Source organism: Rutidosis leptorrhynchoides, unplaced genomic scaffold, assembly GCF_046630445.1.
Source record: "Rutidosis leptorrhynchoides isolate AG116_Rl617_1_P2 unplaced genomic scaffold, CSIRO_AGI_Rlap_v1 contig604, whole genome shotgun sequence".
NCBI lineage: Eukaryota > Viridiplantae > Streptophyta > Magnoliopsida > Asterales > Asteraceae > Rutidosis > Rutidosis leptorrhynchoides.
This window is the reverse complement of record NW_027266826.1, coordinates 17,066-39,288: the sequence shown is the minus strand read 5'-3', so window position 1 is coordinate 39,288 and position 22,223 is coordinate 17,066. Positions and strand designations below refer to the sequence as shown.

Sequence of the window (22,223 nt, the reverse complement as noted above, 5' to 3'; positions counted from 1 at the left end):
TAACATGAGAAATATCTATATCCACGATTCTCTTGTTTTGCCTAAAAGAGATGATGACAGACTTATGACCCCATGTCGGTCCTACCCTACCTTTATTGCGACTTCAAATTAAATTAGTACACCACTAATTTAGTCACGTGCTAACAACAAAAAAATGCTATATTTTTCAATCAACCGGTATAATTAATCAATTTAAACTATATACATATATAAAACTGACGATTCAGGGAATTTTATATCTTCTTATAAAACCGTCCTCATCTTGTCTTAAGTTATATATATGCGGTTAATTATCATTTGGATCAAATAAAATGCTTTTTCACAAAATAAATCCTCCAAAGTTATTGGTAAATTCAGCCAATTTGCAGCTTTGTTATTCACCAAAAACAAATACAACTTTATCGGCTGAAACAAACTGTTGTTATTGATAGTACTAACTCCATCTTAAGTGAGCAGGAAATTATAAAAATACATCTAAATCCTAAAAATTCGACATGAAAATAAGAGATTATGGTCTAGGTAAATATATATATGTTTTGAAAATGACATTTTCGGGACAATTAACTTAAATATACGATTAATCATATTTAAGTAAAATTCAAAAATACCATTTCCAAAAATACTATTCTCATAATGTATTTTATGTGCTTAATTAACTAGACTCGAAAATCATACTATTCTCATAGTGTATTTTGTGTGCTTCGCCACTTTTTTTTTTTAATTAATTACAATTAAGAGTCTCGAAAATGACATTTCCGAGACAAATTTTCCATGTTTACCTCTTAAAATTATCACGTATAAAAATGCCAAATGCCGCACCGATTAAGCGGGGCGGAGGAGTATAAACAAACCTTTAAATGATTCGTTTACCGTTGACCATTTTTACTCTTTTAATTTGTTTTTACGCATGTGACACGCCCAAATTTGAATTGTAATCTAGTGTACATAACGGCTTCTATTAACTACTAATTCTTTTATAACTGTAATATTTTATCATCACACAATAGTTACACATAAATCATACATGAGTCCTAAATGCTCGGCACACTAGCCATTCATAAATATCTTTTCTCATAACTTTTTTTTTTTGAAAATTAAATCATTTTTCTTTTGATTAGTTCGTAGCCAACCTTTCTTTAATGTAAAACTCTAATTGGATAAGACCTATTCATTAGAAGGCAAATATTGTACAAATTATCACTAGAAAATGCAATTCATAAAATATAACTAGCGACGTCAGACCGAATTGGAATGTGGATCTGATGACTTCAACTCAATTACTAATTCGATACTTTCCTCAAAAAGAATTTACCTTTTATTATTCATTCCGTCTGATAATACATATTTTTTTAACTTTTCTAAATATATTATCAATATATACATCTTCTATTAAATGAATGATGAAAAAATAAAAAAACATGTATTAACTAACGAAATAAGTAATAAAGAAAAATAGATGCCCCAATTAAAATCATACTGACCCAAAGCAGAACTCATCAGTCATATGCAGAGAACGCTTTCACAATTTTTTGAGGTTGAGAAGTGAGAACGCTTTCACATTCATTCATCAAATTATTTAAATGTAATTTATTAATTATAGCACTATTTAGTAAATAGAATCTTTGTGTTGTCATCGGCTTTGTGATGTGGACCTCTTGTACTAGCCGTAGCCGGCTATGGTTGGGCTTGGTTCGCGTCACTTTTGGCATTTTATTGAACCTAATTCTTTCCTCATCCGGATGGTTTTATTTCTAGCCCCATTATTTTATTCTATCGGAATTAGTCCCATTATTTTGTTAAAAAGCTGAAATTAGCCCTACATGGTAAAGCAAGCCCTAGGGGGTTAAATGTATTATCCATTAAAATAAATAGTTTATGCATATTTTTAATTTGTAATTTTGATTATGAATGAATTTATTTTTGTGTAGCTAGGCTAAAACTAACATAAAAAATAAGAAAAAGAATGAAAGATGCACAATAGAAAGAATATAAGCGTCTGCTTCACCAGTTAGAGTTAGGACTCATTTTAGTTTTGTTTTTTTGTCAATATAATATATGATGAATTCCAGTGGTTGAATAACTTTGGGACTAATTCCACTTTTTTGCTAAAATATTAGGACCTTAAACACAATTATACCTTCATCAATCCTCAGCCTATTATTACTTTCTAATAAAAAAAGATGGCATGGGCGGGCCCCAGTTCACAACCCACTATACCCAGTCACAACCCACTATACCCCCGAGTCAACTTTTTTTCTTTCCACTTTAGCTGACCGCTATGCGATGCCGCTTCTATGGTCTATAAAAGCCTCAAAGTTATTCTTCTGATTATTCATTCTCACAACTCCAAATTAAGCATACGTAGAATAGATATACTTACTATATGACGAAGAACTCCTCTGGAAAGATGGCTATGGCAAATGGTGAGCTACCTCTACCTCATTACTCTATATTTTATATATGTGGATGTATTTTAACTAATATTTTTTGTAGTTTTATGTTTTTTGATTAGTTATATCTCGTACAGTTATTACTAATATACTGTAAGTCTAAATCGGCTTTCTTTGAACAGAGGACGAAACTACACAGGCCGGTGGTTCAAGTTCAACCGGTCCAAAGAATGTTCGTCGATTGACTCCCAAACTTGCTGCAAAGAAAAGGATGACTTCCATTGTCGCCGATTTTAAGGCAATTCATTTACTAAATCGGCTTTTTTTTCTTTTTAAAACTGTGTGCAAACGTGTGTGAGAGCGTATTCGTGTACACAATATAAATTGATCTAATTATATATGCTTGCTTATTTTCTCCTGTATAGGAGCTTAAAGGTGTGATTAAGCTGCTCAACTCGGAAAACGAGTCGTTAAAGAAAGCTATGGAAACACAAAAGAAAGAGATCGAAGATCAAAAAATCCAGATTAAGGAGCTTAAACACCGTCTTGCTCGGCAAAAGCTCACTTTTGTTGTTGGAGGCATATAATATGTACAGTATTATTATGGTTATCAGCAGGGGATGTGCGCATATAATTAAATAATTGCGATGTTTGTTTGTGTTCTTATAATTTTATTATGATGTTTGTTTGGTATCGACGGATATCTTTATTGTGATGTTTTCTTTTTTTAATCCTTTATTGTGATGTTTAATTTGTTGGTGTTCTTATAATTTTAAAATAAATTTGGGTCTAATTACAGTTTTAAATTTTTTATATTGTGTACGTTATGTCGGTTTTCTGATATTCAATTCTGTGACGGACAGGTGTCCGGGTACTATTAGTTTAAATAAACTATTGTCGTTTTACACATTTGTCTCAGGTTGGAATCTTCCATTCAGTGTCACAAATTTTAACTTTTTTTACCCTTAGCCGCCATAAACGACCCGGTAACTTGATTATTTTACAACCGTAAATATTTTCTTACAGTCAAATAAGCAGAAGAAAATTATTTGATCGATCCTCCCAGCTCTGCTATGAAAATGATGGGCAGTTAATTAAATTGTTCGTCGGGAGAATTCCAACTTTCGAACCCAAACTCACATTTTGACTAGCTCAAACTACATACGATTGTAGATGTAGTTGGCCCATTTCAAAATAGTAAGTATTGTTTGGCCCGTTTTAGTTCCAATTATGATTATGATTTTAGATTGTTCCATGTTAAAATTCGACTTTTTTCGGCCCAATTTAATAAATTGATTAGCATAAAAGTATTTTTACATGGAGGGTATTGCTACTATTCAATGCAAATTGATTGGTTTTGGACTTGTTTTATGGTTGGCATTTGGTCGCTACAAACGTACATATTACAGTTCTCAATTCTATGTTCGATTTATATACATGTTGAAATTGAAACAGTCTTTTTCACAAAGATTTTTAAAAAATCATTACATTCAATACTCATTGTGACTTTTTTTTTTTTTTAATAAAAAAAGGTTCGTGCATATATATTTGGTGACAACCATATTTTTTCAGTATTTATTGAGATTACTCTTTTCTTATTGATTTTTCAAACTAATCCATGAAGGGGTTCAATCATCCACTACTCCCTATGGTTCATTTCAAGTATCACGTAATGAAAATTATGAATCTTAAAAAGAAAATCTAAGATTAAAAAATTACATGTCTGTCAATTAATTATTATTCTAAAATCATAAATGTTTATATAAATGAAATAATTATTGAAATTAATGTAGGGATAAGACTAAAAATATTATCTTAAATATGTATAGATTTTATAAAATGGACCAAAATAAATTTCATTACGCGCGGTCGAAATCAAAATTAATCTATCTTCGTTTTTGTTCTATTAATAGTACAAATGTACAATACGGAGTACTATACATATGTAACTTTTGTCAAAATGTACCTAAGAAAATGGTCAAAGTCAAAGGGAAGAAAAACGAATCGATCGACTATCGTTCGATATCTGGTCGTGAACGAACGATGATGCAAAGGCAAATGCAATGCCAAAATTAACATTCCTCGGATATTAACTTTTTTTTTCCTTGCTGTCCAAGTTTTTATGATCTTACTAGCATGCATTAATTAAATTAGTGGGAAAACTCTGTGGACAAATTAAGTGGGGCCTACGTCTCTACTTAACTGGAAATAATAATAAAATAATGAAAATCCAAATATTCAGCAACCAATTGATGGGGCTCAGCTATCGAGAAACATAGGTTCAGTCAGAGATGAATCAAATTTGTCAAAAAAAAGTCTACACCAGACTTTCATGATGATGATGGTAGAATAATTTGACTACTGCCTAAATTGAATTAACCCAAATTTTTCACGTGAGTTTAAGTGGGATTGTAATCATTTAGGTTTTTTTTTTCTTCATTTAATTTGATTCATTTACTTAAAATAAATTTTAACTCATATTAATTAATTATAATTAAATAAATTATATTTTATTATTTTTATCATTATAATTTTAATTACTATTTTAATATATATTTAACCATACATCGATCATTTACTATCTATTTATACTATACTTTTTCATATTATTATAATATATATTTAACTATATCTCAATCATCCATTAACTCATCAAATCATCCAAAATCACACTCAACCATTCAAAATCATAATCAAATCAAAATAAATCGAAAAAAAACGAAAAAAGAATGTACCTCACTACTCCTAATTACATCAATAAATCATGAGTCATATTTACAATATCTTTTATGTTGTTTCAGAATTTTCGATCTTCTAATCACAATTATACTCCCTCCATTCTATTGTAATTGTCCAAATTCACTTTTTCAAACAAACAAATTAAATGATTGGATATATGATTATAGATTAAATTACATTCTCATTTACAATCCCAATGTCACTAACAATTACATCATCTGTTTCACAATAGTTGATGTTTTGTTTTTAATGTCATTGTGAAATTAATGTGTTAAAAGAGTGTATTTTATCGAAGAAAACATTTCGTAGACTATATATGATGTCTTGCTCCATTTTGAGGAAGCTCAACAAATATTTTTCTTCATAAAAATACTCTCATTAATTAAACTATGTCATTTTAATCAAAACATCAACTATTATAAAATAGAGGTAGTAAGTATTATTTTAATACTCCATTTAAAGTTATAAAATAAAAGGGTATTTTAATACAGTAATTGTTTGACTTTTAAAAATTGACAATTATTTTGAATATTTAAAAAGTGAGTTTCGAACAATTAAAATGAAATGAACGGATTAAAATGAAATGAACGGAGTATAACTAAAAAATTGTATGGATGGATTTCTTCTAACCCAGTGCACAGGAGTGATTAAAAATTGTTTTGCGTCTAATTATATAGTTTGATAGTACAATCCTAATTCATCCGGCATGTATATATCATGCGTAAAATAAAATAATTTCTTGAGATAATGAATGAGTGGCATTGATCTTGCAGTCGTTTCATCTAATATGGGAATCCAACAAGGATTGGATAAAATTTAGATCCGTGATTCTTTTCTTTTCTTATTAGTAGGCTTACATGTGTACTTTGGAATGTTGACGCCTGAACTACCATGAAAAATCTATATATATATATATGTATCCATGAATGTTGACATTTTTAAGCATGTGACACGTGCTAATTTGCGTGACGAATGTAATCTCCTGTAGATAATTAAAGGCTTCCCATTAATTAATTATTTAATTTAGTCCATGATTCCATGTATTTATTTTATTTTATTACAATTTTTTAAGATTTAAAGCTCTTCATTCGAGGAATACAATAAGAGTTGAATTATTAAATCAAGAGAATTTAGCTCGCCGAGAGTCGGCTTTTGATACTTTTGATATGGTGGGAATGGCTGCGTTCGAAGGTCACGTGTCATATGGGACCCAGTCAAGGTGGGACCCATCTATCATTATAAACTCCGGAGTTCACGCTTTCAGCCAACAACATTATTTCTTTGTTTTGCTTGTCTTTTGAGCTCGTCTTTTGAGCTCTCAAATCAAGAGTTTATTCAGTCAATCAAAATTTTCCTTTCCGGGAAGTTTTCCGGCCATTTTTTTTCAAGTGTTTCTTTCTAAGCTCCTGTCAGCACAAGTAAATTAAAATGAAGAGCTCTTCTGAAGGAACGATTTTTGTTGGAGCCGCCGATGGAGATGGAAGCCTTCTTCCGAGTGAGCCTTTTTTGCTTTGTTTGTCGATTAACGAACTACAGTATTAATTAATTTGATTTGGTAAATACCGAAGATTTGCTGGGATTAATTTGGATTCTATTTTCTATGAACAGAGGAGGAGAATGCAGAGACCGGTTCAACTGTTCGAAAGGGAAAGGAAAGTCGTCGGTTCAAGGCCAATCGGGCAAATAAGAGAGGGAAGAAAAGATCTAATCTTTCCATTCTGAAGGTAATCAATCCTTTAATTATCCATAAAACCAGTGCGGTGTGGGTATGAATTTCTCATTTCTGCCAATCAATGTGTGTGAAGGTGGATTCGGGTCGGATCGGATCAATTTGAGGTTCAACTGTGAGGTTCTTCCAACGAAAGTGTACAAATAAGTAACGGTAAAGAAAGACAAGTAAAACACATTAACATGAGAATCAGATTAGAAACATCTTATATTCTATAATTGAGCAGACAGACAACACTATACATAGAATTATAGATATTTGCTTTTAGATTTGATTGAAATTGCCCCTTTTTTTTTTTTTGGCACCATACTTGTAGGGACTTAAAATGGACATAAAGATGGTGAAAAGGGAGAACAGGTCACTCGAGGAAAGTGTAGGATCCCAAGCACAAATCATAGGAGATCTCACAAGCCTGGTAAACGACCTCAAACAGGTTCTAACTCAGCAAAGTGTCTCATTTGCTGACCAGAATACTCGTGTTGCCGGAGTCGAAAACCTTGTGGTAATTAAGACTTAATTCTCACATATCGATCTCAATTATGGGTTTTGTTATTATTTATACTCCAATGGTGATTGGATTAATTTAGTTTTGGTATCTGTATGTGACACAGGGGGATATTCATACAAGGGAGATGATGGCGATATTAAATAGGAGGAGGCGATCTCAATCTTCTGGCTCGAATGCGAGTGGTCCGACTCAGACTTCCGCATTCATGTGACCCTTAAAATGGATTAATGATCATGAAAGCAAAGCAAACATGGATATGATATGAAGAAGCTGGATATATTTATCTATCTATCTATGGGGTGTGTGCTATCTATTAGTACTGTTGGGGCTTATTACACTTTTTCAGTGGTCTTTTTCATTTTCTGCTTTTATAATTATGCATTTCCACATCTTTGGTGTATAAATAAATGTGTGTTTTAATTTTCTCAAAAAAATAATTGTGTTTTAGTTTCTTTTGTCATGCATGTTGCCATATATATATGTAAAATAGCCCATGTTGCCCCATGTTGGCTTTGATTGTTATGATATAGTAATGAAGTGTTGTTTGAGTAATATTATATATAGTTTTATTAAGAAAAGAAGCAACTATAGAAAAAAAGGTACACTGATTCATTTTAGTAGTATGTGTCTTTCCATTAACTGTAATGACAAAGTTGTTGAGACGGAATTGGTAATTAAGCTCACTTTTACAAAGAGTTAATTTTTAACAATTTTCAAAATCTTAATTTGAGTTACATCCATCCTTTTCAGGACGGTATTTTCTCTACTTTAAGTAGTAGTAGCAGCATTACGTTCCAATTAGTTGGCGAGAGATATAAACAACAATTGAGCCCATCAATTGTCGAATATGAGACGTGATTAGCTTCTCCAATATACGTTGACCGATTTTTTTAATGCCTTGAGGCCCATAAAACAATAGAGCCTAAGCTTTGAGAATCTATCCAGCCCGTAGTGGCGTAGATTAAGCAGATTCGTTTTTTTCAATTAATAACAAAGGACGATTTCCTTAATCCTTATCTAAATTAGGTACACCGTACTAGTAATGGACAAACAAGCTCAACGCTTGCTAACAGTTAGGTTCAGTAATAAACGAGCCGAGCTTGATGGCTTCAGTTGTAAGAAACAAGGAACCAAAGAAAAAGAAATGCCTTTTTTAAAAATTTTCACACGTGAATGTTAAAATTTTCATTATACAATTATCAATTAATAATATATATATATATAGCTGATGACGTCCTTTAAAAACCTATCCCCAGCTCTTGCGCTAGTCCTTTACTAGCTCTACCCCTAATTGTCCTCTTTCTCTTTCTCTTGGCAGATTTTTTCATAAGCATGAGTAGGACTTTAAGACATTTTCATCTAAAAATAACTTCATTGTTAAGCATGTGACACGTCCTAATTTGCATGATTAGTGAATCTCGTGTAGATTAACGGCTTCCATTAATTAATTTTTTATTTATAAAGCCTCACCATGATTCCATGTAGTATTTATTTTATTTTATTACATTTTTTAAGGTTTAAATCTGAAGAAAATCGATTCAGAGAAATCACCACAACTCACCCAATGTGAGACTTGCTCTGCTATCAGAACAGAGTAACACTTGCAGTGTTGTTTGGAACGAGGTCTAAACACTTAAATAAACTAAATCTATTTTTGTGTGAGAAAGATTTAATACACGATAACTTTAGCTAGGAGCTATTCCTAGTTCCATTAACGAGCATTAAACCTGTAAGGGAGAAGATGTTTAGAGAAGAAAAAAAAAAAAAAAAAAAATAGAGTAAAGAACGAAACAGAATATTGAATGAAAAGTCTTTTCCTTTTGCTTTCATTAATTTTTGCAAAAGTTTACAAGAGAGTATATATACTCCCACATAGAAAACCCTAATGTTTACTACCGTCCTAACATGCCACAGCTGGCGTTCTTCAATTAGACAAGAGTTGTATTGGCTCGGAAATGAAAATGACCTAAAGCATATTTTACTTTCTCTATCACAAGCCGACAGAGATACTCTTACTTTACCTAAGTTAAATGCAGCTCTGTAAAGTGTCAGATGGTGGCTGCCTCTTCCTGCATTTAAGTCTGCAACACCATTTTCGTTTTCTACTGTGGGAATACTGAACTTGAATCTTTTGACAGAGATTTGTAGTTGAACCTGCTGCAGAGGCAATGTCTTCCTTCCTCATCAAGGCACTGTCCTTGCATTCTTTAAGTCTTTCATTTCTCGATTGCAGTAATTCATGCACATTTAATTTAGGCATTCTCTGAATATTCTCACAAAGTAAGTGACCTCTAATCAAGCATTCAACATTGGATTATGATGAGCTTGAGACGCAGTCGAATGAACAAGCCATAGGTCGACTGTTTCATTCGACGTTTTCCTCTAAACCGCTACTCTAACTTAACCAAGACTTTGTAAACTGACAATTTGACTGACAGACTCAAGACACGAAAATCTCCAAATTAAATATGAACTGATGAACCCTAATTACTTGGACCTAAGTAAGATGTAAATTAACTAGCTGATATCTACTCCTGACAGCATTATCACCATAACCCACAAAGACTTATTCATTGCAAAGCATTCTAATTAGTTCCAAGAACAACCAACTCAGTTAAACCCTAATGCACGGAAAGTGAAATTCTCACTAATTGAAGAGCCGATATCAAATCCTGAGAACGTGAATTTCAGAATCCCTATGGTTTCGTCCTCCGCCATTTTGGTTTCACCGTTCAATTTTCCGACGATCGTGTGTAGGCTTTGTCTTCTCCGTCATAATCGATTTTTGTCTCTTCCTGTGCTCGAAACACGAACCGATCAATTTCTTTCTTGCATTTGAATTGATTCGGTTCAATTTTGTCAATCAAGCATGGGTCCGATTGATCGTCAATTACATTCAGTATCACTTTGAGATGAGTTTCGGTTTTTGTACCGACTTCTGTCTCAACCGGTTCAATTCCACAATTGATCTCGGTTCCGTCAATTACATTGATCAAATCAATTACTGGATTCAGTTTCAAACTAGGATGAGTTTTGACATTACTGTCAACTTCTTTCCAAATCGACTCGTTGGATTGATCGTCCACAGAGTGATTATTGTCAATTTCATGTACGTTAGAGCTAGGATGAGTTTTGTTAATCAAATTAACAACTTCTTTCCTTGATGAACTGATAGTCTGATGAACCAGAGGTTGATTTGCACCAATCTCTATCACAGCGTTAACGGTTCTTCGAGTTTCAGTACTAGGATGAGTTTTGCCGGTTAAGGCATCTTCTTTCCCGATCAACTTATGTTGTTGATTTCCGTCAATTCCTTGTTTTGCTATTGAATCACCGATTGTATGAACTGAACCGATGATACAATCTGCACAATAAGCACTTTTATTTATCTCCTTAGCTTTCTCATGGTTTACAACCAACTCCTTGAGATTAGAATCGTAGACAGTTTGGTCCCTGTCTGTCGTTGAGTTCCAGTCAGACAGTTTCCACTATTTTTCAGCAAAGTCCCCATCTTTCTTTCTTGGCACATTCGACACTTTCATCAGTTCTGTTTCTAACACACTTCCTAGTTTCACAATCATCCTATCAGCTACTACTTCCACAAACTGCAACTTCAAGTGAGCCTTCCTTTTCTTCATCTTCTTCTTGGATTTAGCAGAGGCCATCAAGTTCTCGATTACTTCCATAGTGATGGGGTTTGCAAAACAACTATAGTCTACAAAATCTCTTCTTCGAGGAATACAATAAAGAGTGAAGTATTAAAATGAAAAGAATTTAGCTCGCCGACATTTATTCATTTATATTCCAAAACGTAAAGAAAAAGCTCAGTCGGCTTTCCATGGTGGGATGGTTGCCTTCGAAGGTCACGTGTCATATTGGGACCCACTCAAGGTGGGACCCAACTTTGCCTATAAATATGAGCTCCGGAGTCCACGCCTTCTTCACCCAACAATCATTATTTCTTTGTTTTGTTTTGTTAGTCTTGTGAGCTTGTCTTCTTCACTCTGAAGAGTTCATTCAAAATTTTCCTTTCCGGCAGGTTTTCCGACCATTTCTTTCAAGTGTTTTTTTTACAGTTCTCAATTCTATGTTCGATTTATATACATGTTGAAATTGAAACAGTCTTTTTCACAAAGATTTTTAAAAAATCATTACATTCAATACTCATTGTGACTTTTTTTTTTTAATAAAAAAAGGTTCGTGCATATATATTTGGTGACAACCATATTTTTTCAGTATTTATTGAGATTACTCTTTTCTTATTGATTTTTCAAACTAATCCATGAAGGGTTCAATCATCCACTACTCCCTATGGTTCATTTCAAGTGTCGCGTAATGAAAATTGTGAATCTTAAAAAAAAAATCTAAGATTAAAAAATTACATATCTGTCAATTAATTATTATTCTAAAATCATAAATGTTTATATAAATGGAATAATTATTGAAATTAATGTAGGGGTAAGACTAGAAATATTATCTTAAATATGTATAGATTTCATAAAATGGACAAAAATAAATTTCATTACGCGACACTTGAAGTGCGCTCGAGGGAGTGATTTAATCAAAATTAATCTATCTTCGTTTTTGTTCTATTAATAGTACAAATGTACAATACGGAGTACTATATATATATAACTTTTGTCAAAATGTACCTAAGAAAACGGTCAAAGTCAAAGGGAAGAAAAACGAATCGATCGACTATCGTTCGATATCTGGTCGTGAACGAACGATGATGCAAAGGCAAATGCAATGCCAAAATTAACGTTCCTCGGATATTAACTTTTTTTTTCCTTGCTGTCCAAGTTTTTATGATCTTACTAGCATGCATTATTTAAATTAGTGGCAAAACTCTGTGGACCAATTAAGTGGGGCCTACGTCTCAACTTAGCTGGAAATAAATATAAAAATAATGAAAATCCAAAGATTCAGCAACCAATTGATGGGGCCTGGGGGCTCTAGCTAGCTAGGCTCAGCTATCGAGAAACATAGGTACAGTCACAGAAGAATCAAATTTGTCAAAAAAGTATACACCAGACTTTCATGATGATGCTGATAATGGTAGAATAATTTGACAGCTGCCTAAATTGAATTAACCCAAATTTTTCATGTCAGTTTAACTGGGATGGTAATCATTTAGGTTTAGTTTGTTTATCGTTTTATCTTGATTTCATTTAATTTGGCTCATTTTAATTCAAAATATATTTTAAATTATATTAATTAATTATAATTAAATAAATTATATTTTATTATTATTGTATATTTGTCCATTAATGATATATATATTTAAATGATGACACGTTAAGAATTTCCCATCCAAAAATAACTCAATTTTTAAACACGTAACACGTCCTAATTTGCGTGATTAGTGAATCTCATGTAGATTAACGGCTTCCATTAATTAATTTTTTATTTATAAAGCCTCACCATGATTCCATGTAGTATTTATTTTATTTTATTACATTTTTTAAGGTTTAAATCTCTTCGTTCGAGGAATACAATAAAGAGTGAAGAATTAAAATGAAAAGAATTTAGCTCGCCGACATTTATTCATTCATATTCCAAAAAGTAAAGAAAAAGCTCAGTCGGCTTTCCAAGGTGGGATGGTTGCCTTCGAAGGTCACGTGTCATACTGGGACCCACTCAAGGGGGGCCCAACTTTGCCTATAAATATGAGCTCCGGAGTCCACGCGTTCTTCGAGTAAATTATAAATGTATCATCAAACCCTAAAACGTAAATAAATCATGATATTTTTTTATGTCGGTAAATAAATGTATGCTTTCCGTAAACATTGTATACGGAATGAAAAGTCATTAATTAGAAATATGTCATTAATTAAAAATATTATTTCATCTATTTACAAAAATACTTTCAAATTTTAATAAAAAAACAAAATAGTCATTTTATTATGAATACTGTTTTACGCGACCAATTAATTGATTTACGACAAAGAATAATAATATCTAAAGACATGATAGAAATTTATGAAGGTAGTATACAACATTTACAAGAACAAATAAGAGCACATCATGAAATGAAAATAATACATTATGCTAACTATCTTATAAATCAATATGAACATACTAAACAAGTATTAAAAAATGAGAAAAAATATTTGAAAACTTTAGAAACTTTAAAAGTACAATTAGAAACTATAATGGCTATAACATCCGGTATATTAAAAATAAAAGAAGACTTAAAAGAACTATATGAAAAATTAAATAACCTCGAAAATATAATTATCGAAAATCAAAAAACTATCGAAAGATCATTATCTATAATAAATGAATATATACATCAACATAAATCAACAGATATATATCAAGAAATAAATTATTCAAAAAAATGTCTTAAAAATATACAAAATCTTTTAGAAAACCAAAATGGTGAAATTTCTCAAGAGGGGGAGACAGTATAGAAAAATTAAACGAAGAATTATACAAATTTGAAAAATTAAATTCGAAAAAAGGAAAATCTATAATTCATTACCCAAATATCCAACAATAAATTATTATTACAAAACCTAAAAGAATAGTTACTCTAGAATTACCTCGTAGAATTGTATAATGGAACAAGAAAATATATCTGGCCAAATATCAGAAATTAGACAACTTTTATCTCATCTAAAAATTATTGAAGAAGAAAAAGAAACTTATGAGCATAAAAATTATAACATATATGATGATAAAGAAGAAGTAGTATATGGGTATGAATTAGAAGATGAATTAGAAGATGATTCACCATTTAGAATGAAATTAGAAGAAATCTCAAATTCAACCTCAGATCATAAAAGAAAAAGAGAATTTTATCATAATGACTTTATGAATGAAAAAGGATATACTAGACAAGATGATAAATGGAAGAAATTTTCTGATGAATATACACCATCAATTAGAACTAATATAGACATTCTAAATCTAGACTGTGTTCAAAATAAAGAAGAAGTCTTAACTTTTTTGATGAATAATACAAGATTATTAATCCAATTAGAAAAAATATTTCAAGATTTTAATCCAAATCTAGCTTGGACTTTTGTTACTTATAAAGTAACGGGATCCGTAAAAAACTATTTACAAACTTTACCCCAATCACAAATAGATATTTTACTAAAAGATAAAACAACAAACTCAGAAGTTTTCTTCACATTAGTAGATACCATAAATAGGGAATTCCTAAGAAAAGACGATGTAGATAAGAAAAAAGCAACTGAAGCCGCTGAAGCAGAAAAAGCTTTATGGCATCTTAATAATATACAAATTTGTAATATATGTAATATAGAACCCTATACATGTGAATTCCAAAAATACTATTACAAATTACCTGCAGAATCTAGAGAAACACATAAAGAAACATACTTAAATAAATTACCTTGGCCATTAAGTAAAACTATAAAAGATATATATATATATATAAATGACAGAAGTAGCAAATAATAGAATAACTCATACTTTAGGAGGAGCCATAGAAATAACTCAAAATTATATAGCTGAACAATGCATGCAGCGATCTATAAAAAATCAACTTAAACATCCTAATGGACAACTATGTTGTAAAAATAATCCTAGGATACCTGATAATTATGGATGTAATAAAGAAAAAAGAAAATTTATAAAGAAATATAGATGGAAGAAATTCCCGAGAAATAAATATAAAAAATACAACTATAGAAAAAAAACTTTGGAAGAAAAAAGTTTTTCAAAAGAAGATTACCATATAAAAAAGAAAAATATTGCCCTAAAAATAAGAAAACATGTAGATGTTGGCTATGTAATGAGGAAGGTCATTATGTAAACAAATGTCCTAATAAAAAGAAAACTGAAAATAAAAAAAAATTAAAAATATTAAATATAGCAATAGAAAATCATCTAGAACCAATAGAAGATTCGGATTTTGAAATAGAAGAAATATATGAATTATTATCTGATAATAGTCAGTCTTATGATTCGAAAGAAGATTATTCATCTTCAAATGAATAAACCTAATCCAAACTGTACGTTCATAGAAATAAAATATAAAAAAAAGTCTTATGATGCATATATAGATACAGGAGCAACTTTGTGTTTTGCTTCAGCTAAAATTCCATTTCGATGGAATAAACTATAAAAACCACTAGTAATATCAATAGATGGTAGCAAACATCTTATATGAAAAGTATTATTTTTTAATAAAATAAAAATAAAAATAAGAAATTATATATTTATAGTACCATCGATATATCAACAAGAATCAGGATTACCTATAATAATAGGAAATAATTTTCTAAAATTATATCAGCCATTTTGTCAGTACTTACATCATAACTGCACCATCTTACAAAAATAAAAAAAGTACTGTTATAAAAATACCAATATTAGTAAGACTAAATAAATTATAAATTACTCAAAAATATAAAGTTATAAATGAAAGGTTAGGTATACCTATAGAATTACAAAAAGAAGTAGAAAATCTATTAGAAGACGTATGTAGTGATAATCCACTAGATCAAGATAAAAATAATAATCAGGAACTAATAGAAATAAAATTAAGAGATCCTAATCAAGAAGTAAATGTAGAAAATAAAATCCTATATTCAAAAATTGATGTAGAAGAATTTACAAAAGAATGTGCTGAACTTCTAGAAAAAGGAATATTAGATGAGTCAACTAGTAGGCATGATGCACCCGCATTTTATGTAGAAAATCATAATGAAATAAAACGAGGAAAAAGAAGAATGGTAATTAATTATACAAAAATGAATGAAGCAACAATAGGAGATGCTTATAAATTACCTAGAAAAGATTATATACTTCAAAAGATTAGAGGAAGCCATTGGTTTAGTACTTTAGACGCTAAATCAGGATTTTGGCAACTAAGATTACATAATAACACTAAACCATTAACAACTTTTACATGTCATCCTCATAAACATTACCAATGGACCGTATTACCATTTGGATTAAAACAAGCACCGGGAATTTATCAAAGATTTATGGATAAAAATTTAAAGGGATTAGAAGAATTCTGCTTAGTATATATAGATAATATATTAATTTATACGAATAATTCGTTACAGGATCATTATAAGAAATTAAAACTAGTCCTAGAAAGAGTCAAAGAAAAAGGTTTAATTCTAAGTAAAAAGAAAGCAATAATGGGTAGAAATGAAATAGACTATTTAGGATTAATTATATCAGGAAATGGAGAGTTAAAATTACAAGATAACGTTATAAAAAAACTAAATAGTTTTCCTTCAAAAATAGAAGATAGAAACAGTTACAAAGGTTCTTAGGATCCTTAAATTACATTTCAGATCAAGGATTTTTCAAGTCCTTAGCCAAAGAAAGAAGATTATTACAAAAAAAATTAAGTACAAAAGTCCTATGGACTTGGAATACTAATGATTCAATACTTATAAAAGCTGAAAAATGCTTGTAAATATCTTCCGAAATTATACAATCCATAAAGTGATGACTATCTGATTGTGGAAACAGTCGCCTCTCAAGAAACTTGGGCTGGCTGTATGAAAGTAAAAATTAATATACAGACTGAAAAGTCAGAAAATAAATAAGTCGAAAGACTATGCAAATATATATCAGGAACTTTCTCAGAAACTGAGCAAAGTTATCATATTCATGAGAAAGAGACACTTGCTTGTCTTAAAATAATGAGAAAATGGAGGATTGAACTCCTTCCTAAAGAGTTTGAACTCCGTACTGATAGCAAATATCTCACAGGATTCATTCAATATAAAATCCGAAGCAACTTCAATCAAGGAAGACTGATCAGGTGGCAGCTAGAGCTACTACAATTTCCAGCAATCATAAAATACATAAAGTCAGAAAACAACGTCATCGCAGACACCCTGACAAGAGAATGAAAGAAATAATCAAAGGAATGATGGAACAGATAGAAATCAATAGAAAAGAAATTGAAAAAAATCAGAAAGAATCAGAAAGATAGAAGAAAATATCTCAACTTGAAGTAGCCATAATTCAGATAGGAGGAAAGATCCAACCATCATAACTATACAGCAAAAACGTGGTGGATCCATTACAATTATCAACATCAACAACAACAATTGGATCCTCATTACCATTACCATTATCAACATCAACAACAGCAACTGGATCTTCATCCAAATCGGACTCGTCAGCCATTCCTCCAACATTACAGTACGACACCACAAAGTCATCTCAAACAAAATACTATGCAATATTCAACGGACCCATGAAAGGAATTTATGACCATTGGCATAAAGTTTCTGCTTTTGTCACTGGACAGTCCAATATTCAGCATAAGTCATTTACCACCAGAGAAGAGGCCCAAAAGGCCTATGAAGAATACCAAATTCAACAAATCCAAACAGAAACTCCCTACTACAAATCCAAATTACTCTCAACACCATCATCTTCGATTAGACATTCAGGAAAAATGACTCCAATAGGTAGAATTCCCAACTCTAGTATTCTTAATATCCCTACCAGAGAGGAAAAACACAAAGCCAAACAGCCATCACCTTCATCATTCAATGAGTGTTATTCATTTTTTAGCCATTATTCAGAAAAAGGAATGAGCCAACACTTTTACCTAACAGTCAAACTAGATTCTAGTCCAAAAGCAATATTTTTCCCCGATACAAACTCTTTAACACTATACAAATTTCTCATTCATGAATTAGTAGACACTATTTATCTGAAAGGAACCAACCTACTCTCAGAATTTCCTTCAGGACCAGCACATGCTATAATAAATTATATGTCCCGAATAGGAAAAGATAGAGATGGAAATGACAGAGAAATATTCATAAAAATATATAGTTCTTTTCCAGTTTTCAGCCAGGATAAAATATTAGTTCCAAGCTATGCAGTCATGGTTCTCGGAATATCAAATATGAATTATCCACCAAGAGATGGACCAACTAGTCGAAAGCTATCAGAAAACGAAATCAAAGAACTCAATGTCAAATATTTCGCCGGAATACTAAGAAACACTGGAAAAATTGACACCCATGAAAAATATTTTATTAACTACAGAAGTGAGAATATTTTGATATACTCAAAGTATAGTCAAGAAATAAGTGCTGAAGGACTAAGAACAGTTTAGATTTTTGAAGGACCATTCTCAGATTTTTCTGGACCACTACAACACCTGCCCTATAGGACAAAAGAATTAATATGCATTCTCTTACGTAGCAATAAAGATAGCAACTCAATAGATTCTATCTCAATAATAATGGATGACAACAAGGAGAAAGAAGACAAAGAAGAAAAGAAGCCAAAGGAATCCAATAAAGATGAAATAATGGCATCCACCAGCTAAAGCAAGATGTAGACATTTATGTCTTCTTGCAATAAGTGTTTAAAATACGTAAGCTCTGATGTAAAACTCTAAGGGCATCAATAATGTTAGAAATAATGTAATATCTAAAGGTATTAAGTGGAATACAGTCCACTTATTATGTGTATAAATATGTACCCTCTGGTTCATTTAGAACTCAGAGTTTATTGAAGTGATATAAAATTCTCTTTTGTTTAGAAAACAAAACAACGTTTTGATTTCCCGTTTATAGGAAGTCTGTTTTACTATCAAATACTCAAAAATAATTCAAAAATACTACAATCCAACGATGAACATTCAAGCATCAAGCAATCCAGCAACAAGGAATCAATAGATCACCAGCAAAAATATTCGCAAAGCAAAAGGATACAGGTATGGATTCACCAATGAATACACTTGATTTAGGTTCACCAATAAATACACTTGATTTATCTTTATTAGATAATTTTAGTACTACATAATTATTTACTTTACAAAATGAAACTAATCAAAAGGTAACTCAATTACAAGAAATAATTTCTGATTATAAACATAAAATAGATATAAGAAAAGTTAAAGAAATAGAAATATCATTCAGAAGAATATTACATTCTGATCTAGCAAAAGAAATAGCAACTAGATATGAAACATAACTATTTTCACTAATGAATAATTCATATAAGAGGATAGAAGAAAGTATGGATATTTTAACCTATATTGAAATACAATTAGAATATCTATATGAAACTAATATGTACTACGATACTGAAGAAGATAATAATGCAGATTGATAAGACCAATCTATTTAGATTAAATTAAGCATCTGTATTCCTATATTATTAATAAAAAATTATTTTGATATTCTTTTTATCAGTTAATTATTTTAATTTTTAATCCGCAATCCGCAAAGAAAAATCTGGTATCCGAGCCTACACTAAAATGTATATATCAAGAAGGAACTCTATAAGAAAAAACAATAATTACTAACGCTGACAAAGAATATAATGAACTATATTGAAAATATAGCACAAAGAATATATCTTATGCACTTAAGAAAAGATAGCTCAGATCTAATTAGTCTAATAAATCATTGCGAAAATAAAATAAACGAGTGTCATAACGACCTTAGACTTATTATGGAACTAGATAATGGAAGCATTAGAGTTTTAAATAATTTAAGATTAGAACTATCACATAAAATTGACTTCTACTGTGTAATACTAGAACAACTTAGACTTTATAATAGATAGAAATGGAAAAAGATATAGCTTCAACGTCATCATCAATTAATACTATATACTATTTAGATCTACAAGAAGAAAAAGGTACCTTCAAAAAAGATATTTTAGTTAATAAAAATATAATCAAAAGAATTAAAAAATAAGAATTAAATCTAAAAGAAGAACAAGATATAAAAAAGTGATTAAGGAATCTTCTAAGTAAAAAAAATATAATTTATTTCGGAAAAATAACTGCTGAATATCCAATAGAAATTTCAACTACAACTAGAGAAATAAGTATACCTATTATAAATGGTAGAGAAATTAAAGAAAAAATTGATAGGTTAAATATAAAAGAAGAAGAAAGAAATAAAATAGGTTATATTCACATATCAACTGTTCAGATCTTAATAAAATCGACATTCATGGAAGGAATAGATTCGCCAATAAGATTAGCAATTTGTGATGATAGAATTCAAGATCCACGAGATAGAATAATAGGAATAGTAAATGGTAATCTAGCATATACAAAATTAAAATTTAATGTATCACTACAACTAAGAATACCTTTATATACAAAAAATCTAGATAGATCATTAATAATAGCATTTAAATTTGATAGAGATAATTTAATGGCAAAAGAAGATTATCCATTCACAATAACTTATGAAATAGAATATGCTTTATCAAATAGTCACCATAGTATACAATTCAAAGATAAAGATAAAATTTATTTAGAAGATCTATTTGGCGTCACGGCAAAAGTAGGAACAATAAAAACAACACCAATTAGTTCGGTACCTAGAATAGATAATACAATAGTAAAAGAATAAATATTTCGTAGGCCGAGTATGAAATTAATTAGAGATAATATTAATTACATAACAGAAGAGGAATTGTCGTCTTCTAAAAATAATAATATACAAAAAGAATTATCAAAATTAAATAATCATTTACTAACAATAAAATTCAAATTAGAAAAAATATTGTAAGGACTAAACTTTAAATTTATAAAATTTATCAATACTAAAATATAATATTAGATAAAAATAAAACAGAAAAACAAATGTGGATCCCATTTGTAAGTAATTAAATAAGAAAATTAGTAAATCCGTATATGAAGTTTTCGGGAGGACTCTTCCGTGTTCACTTTTTAGGATTAATATGTATAAAAATGTCACAGAAGAATCAAATTTGTCAAAAAAGTCTACACCAGACTTTCATGATGATGCTGATGATGGTAAAATAATTTGACAGCTGCCTAAATTGAATTAACCCCAAATTTTTCACGTCAGTTTAATTGGGATGGTAATCATTTAGGTTTCGTTCGTTTTTCGTTTTATTTTGATTTGATTTAATTTGACTCATTTTGATTCAAAATATATTTTAATTCATATCAATTAATTATAATTAAATAAATTATATTTTATTATCATTGTACACTTATAAATTAACGATATACATACCTAAATGATGACATGTTAAGAAATTCCAACCCACGAATAACTCAATTTTTTAACATGTGACACGTCCTAATTTGCGTGATTAGTGAATCTCATGTAGATTAACGGCTTCCATTAATTAATTTTTTATTTATAAAGCCTCACCATGATTCCATGTAGTATTTATTTTATTACATTTTTTAAGGTTTAAATCTCTTCGTTCGAGGAATACAAAAAAGAGTGAAGTATTAAAATGAAAAGAATTTAGCTCGCCGACATTTATTCATTTATATTCCAAAAAGTAAAGAAAAAGCTCAGTCGGCTTTCCATGGTGGGATAGTTGCCTTCGAAGGTCACGTGTCATACTGGGACCCACTCAAGGTGGGACCCTACTTTGCCTATAAATATGAGCTCCGGAGTCCACGCCTTCTTCACCCAACAATCATTATTTCTTTGTTTTGTTTTGTTAGTCTTGTGAGCTTGTCTTCTTCACTCTGAAGAGTTCATTCAGAATTTTCCTTTCCGGCAAGTTTTCCGACCATTTCTTTCAAGTGTTTTTTTTAACTCCTGTCAGATTAATTACATTTACTGCTAATTAAAATTCGATTCGATTCGATTCGATTATTTTCTTATTTATTTATTTATTTGTTCTTGAACAGAGCAACCAAATAAAAACATCATGAAGAGCTCTTCTGAAGGAACGGTTTTTGTTGGAGCCCCCGATGGAGGCCTTCTTCCGAGTGAGCCTTTTTGCTTTATTTTTCGATTAACGAACTACAGTATTAATTAATTTGATTTGATAAAAACCGAAGATTTTCTGAACCGGGATTAATTTGGATTGTATTTTCTATGAACAGAGGAGGAGAATGCAGAGGCTGGTTCAACTGTTCGAAAGGGAAAGG

At 30.5% G+C, this 22,223-nt stretch overlaps 1 protein-coding gene across 1 annotated transcript; it reads left to right on the top strand.

The window, feature by feature from the left end:
* The first annotated feature begins 17,570 nt into the window (after positions 1–17,570).
* Positions 17,571–18,446, top strand: LOC139884809 (uncharacterized). Its single transcript, XM_071868786.1, has one exon. It carries the CDS (start codon positions 17,571–17,573, stop codon positions 18,444–18,446), a length of 876 nt encoding a protein of 291 aa, XP_071724887.1.
* The last annotated feature ends 3,777 nt before the right edge of the window (positions 18,447–22,223 follow it).

Excerpts from the sequence above, each read along its gene's own strand:
- LOC139884809 (XM_071868786.1), top strand. The coding sequence starts at position 17,571 with ATGAAAGGAATTTATGACCATTGGCATAAAGTTTCTGCTTTTGTCACT.